This window comes from Elephas maximus, chromosome 7 (genome assembly GCF_024166365.1).
Source record: "Elephas maximus indicus isolate mEleMax1 chromosome 7, mEleMax1 primary haplotype, whole genome shotgun sequence".
Lineage (NCBI taxonomy): Eukaryota > Metazoa > Chordata > Mammalia > Proboscidea > Elephantidae > Elephas > Elephas maximus.
The window spans coordinates 109,988,100-109,992,043 of NC_064825.1; the positions used below are offsets into that span (position 1 = coordinate 109,988,100).

Below are 3,944 nucleotides of genomic sequence, written 5' to 3' on the forward strand. Positions count from 1 at the left end.
TTAAAGCTGAAGAAAATTACAAGTCCATGAGAGCTGAAGTATTATCTTGAGTATATCCCACCCCAGTTTAGAGGCCATCTAAAGGATAGATTTGACATGTTGAACACTAATGACCTAAGACCAACAACTTATGGAATTGCATCAGGGACATAATACATGAAGAAAGCCAAAGGTCATTGAAAAGACAGGAGAGAAAGAAAAGACCTAAATGGATGTCCGAATAGACTGGGAAACTTGCCCTTGACCTTCTAGTAGCTAATGCAAATAGAAGAAATGATGAAGTAAAAGAGCTGAACAAAAGATCTCAAAGGGTGTCTAGAGAAGACTAAAGTATTATTATGACATGTACAAGACCTGGAGTTAGAAAACCAAAAAAGAAGACTATGCTTGCATTTTTTCAAATTGAAATAACTGAAGAAAAAAATTCAAGACTTCAGTTGCAATATGAAGGATTCTATGGAGAAAATATTAAATGAAGCAGTAAGCATCAAAAGAAATTGGAAGGAATATGCGGAGTAACTATACCAAAAAAACTGATCAATGTTCAACCATTCCAGGAGGTAGCATACGTTCAAGAACTGATGGTACTGAAGGAAGAGGTCCAAGCTGCACTGAAGTCACTGGTAAAAAAACAAGTCATCAGGAAATGATGGAATACCAACTGAGATGTTTCAACAAACAGAAGCCGCATTGGACGTGCTCACTCTTCTATGACAAGAAGTTTGGAAAACAGCTACCTGAACAACTAACTGGAAGAGATCCATTTTTATGCCTATTCCAAAGAAAGGTGATCCTAAAATTGTGCAAATTATCAAACATTATCATTAATAAAAAAAAGTAAAACCTTGCTGAAGATAGTTCAAAAGCAGCTACAGTAGTGCCTCGACAGGAAACTGCCAGAAATTCAAGCTGCATTCAGATGTGGACATGAAACCAGAGACATCACTACTGATGTCAGGTGTACCCTGACTGAAAGCAGAGAATACGAGAAAGATGTTTACCTCTGTTTTATTGAGTATGCAAAGGCCTTCTACTGAGTGGATCATAACAAATTATGGATATCTTTGCAAAGAATAGGAATTCCGGAAGCATTAACTGTGCTCATGAGGAATCTGTGCATAGAACAAGAGGCAATCATTTGGACAGAACCAGGGGCATAGTTTAAAGTCAGGAAAGGTGTGCTTCAGTGTTTTATCTTTTACCATTCTTATTTAGTCTGTATGCTGAGCAAATAATCTGAGAATTTGGACTATTAGAAGTAAAATGCAGCATCAGGATTGGAGGAAGATTCATTAACAACCTGCATTATGCAGATGACACAGCCTTACTTGCTGAAAGTGAAGAGAACCTTAAGCACTTAGTGATGAAAATGAAAAACCACATCCTTCAGTATGGATTGCACTTCAACATAAAGAAAACAAAAACTTGCACAGCTGGACCAATAAAGCAATGTCATGATAAACGGAGAAAAGACTGAAGTTGTCAAAGATTTCATTTTACTTGGATTTACAATCAACACTCATGAAGAAATCAAAAGATGTGATGCATTGGGCAAATCTGCTGCCAAAGACCTCTTTAAAGTATTAAGAAGCAAAGATGTTGCCTCAAAGACTAAGGTGCACCTACGCAAGCCATTGTGTTTTCAATCGCCTCATGTGCATGCAAAACGTGGACGATGAATTAGAAAGATAGAAGAACTGACATCTTTGATCTCTGCTGTTAGCAAGAAATATTGAATATACCATGAATTGCCAAAAGAATGAGCAAATCTGTCTCGGAAAGGTATAACCAGAATTCTCCTTAGAAGCAAGGATGGTGAGGCTAAGTTTCACAAATTTTAAACATATTATCAGAAGGAATCAGTCCCTGGAGAAAGACACCAGTCTTGGTAAAATAGTGGGTTAGTGTTTGTTGCACATAATGTTGCTATAAGTCTTGATGGCATCTAACAACAACAACAAGCAGAAGACAGATCTGTGGAAATACCACCACCATGTAAAACAGGGGGTTGCAGATGTCCTCATAACCATCCTAGGCCATTATGACCAGGACGAATGGTCTTTGACTGATGCACTTAGAACATGTTATCAAGAGGGATCAGTCCCAGAAGGACATCATCCTTAGTAGGGGGCCATGGAAAAAGAGGAAGGCCCTCAACCAGATGGATTGACACAGCTACTGCAAAAATGGGTTCAAGCATAACATCGATTGTGAGAATGGTGCACAACCAGGGAGTGTTTCATTCTGTTGTACATACGCTCGCTATGAGTGGGATCTGACTCGATGGCACCTAAAGACAGTGACAACATTCTAAATAAGTTTGCTTTATTTTCTCCAGATCCCAATCAATATTTATAAGAAGAAAAAAATACAATAATTTTAAAAAGATTATATACATATACGTGTATGTATATATATGTAAATCAGAATCATTATCTGTATATGTATATATGCCCATGCCCACCTGCACATATACACCTGTATCAGTAAGAACATGTCAGAAGGAAATTGATGGCCCGGTTTTCCTTTATGTGTTAAAATAGCCTAGGTTGAGGGTTGACTATGGCTTTTATTTCAAAATTTTCAAGAAGAATAGAAAGACACTAATAAACTGAGACAAAAAATTTAATCTTTGTCATATCTTCTTCATATGGAGGCATAGGACATGACTCCTGATTTTTTTCATTTTTAGTGCTAAAAATATACTTTATTGAAAAACAGATTTCTCCAAAACACTTTTTTCATTGCTTCTTTTACATCTTTGTTCCTCAAACTGTAGATAATGGGATTCAGCATGGGAATCACAACAGTGTAAAATGTTGACATTATCATGTCATGATCCAAAGCAAAGCTAGAACTTGGTCTGACATAAGTGCAGAGGATTGTTCCATGGTAAATTGACACTCCAGTTAGGTGAGAGCCACAAGTGGAAAATACTTTTCGTCTCCCTTCAGCAGAACGCATTCTCAGAATGACCAACCAAATGAAACCATAGGAGATCAGGACAATCAGGATGGAGAATATCTCAACAGAACCCACAACGTAGATGAGTAGAAGCTGGTTGATGTGAGTGTCAGAACAGGAGATAGCAAGGAGTGGAGGGATTTCACAAAAGACATGTCTGATTTCATTGGATGCACAGAAGGAGAGGCTAAAAGTTGCTACTGTGTGTAAAGTAGCATGTGAAATCCCACCAACATATGAAGCAGCAATGAGTGGCACAAAGACTCTAGGAGACATGTTTACTGAATACAGAAGTGGGTTGTAGATTGCTACATAGCGATCATACGCCATTGCTGCCAAGAGAAAGCTTTCTGTGGTCCCAAAAGTAATACCAAGAAACATTTGTGTTGCACATCCAAGGAATGAAATGGCTTTATTCTTTGACATAAAATCTACTAACATATTTGGGGTTATCACTGAGGAATAGCAGGCATCCAAGAAAGATAACACAGCCAGAAAATAGTACATGGGGTTGTGGAGCCTGGAATCCCCAATGACCAATACAACCAATCCTAAATTTCCCATCAAAGTAAAGAGGTAGATTGCTAGAAAGAGAAAAAATAAGATGATCTGAACTTCACGATTGTCTGTGAAGCCCTTCAGCACAAATGTGGTGACTTCTGTGTCATTTTTCATGTTGACACCTTGTGAGAGAAACTTGAAAATATTCATGTAATCACAATTTGTATTTCTAAGACAGGGTTGCACAATATTGTGACTCAAGGGAATGTTAAGTCCATGCTTATATTGGTTTTTCAGAAATGCATGATTTCTCAGCAGCGACGCCTAAGACAATGGCAAGACAATGAATAGTCAGTACCACTCTGCAGAATCAAATGGAAGAAGACATTTAGTTATTTGTTAAAATCATGACATTCTCAAATTAATTGGGATCACTGGTTTATTTATTAAATTCTGTTATTTATTAAAAGACATTTTTA

General features: G+C 37.4%; 1 protein-coding gene across 1 annotated transcript; it reads right to left on the reverse strand.

Annotated features, from left to right (window-relative positions):
* Positions 1–2,694: 2,694 nt before the first annotated feature.
* On the reverse strand, positions 2,695–3,732 carry LOC126079899 (olfactory receptor 1094-like). The gene has a single exon (XM_049891257.1). It carries the CDS (start codon positions 3,673–3,675, stop codon positions 2,695–2,697), a length of 981 nt encoding a protein of 326 aa, XP_049747214.1. The 5' UTR covers positions 3,676–3,732.
* Positions 3,733–3,944: the final 212 nt, after the last annotated feature.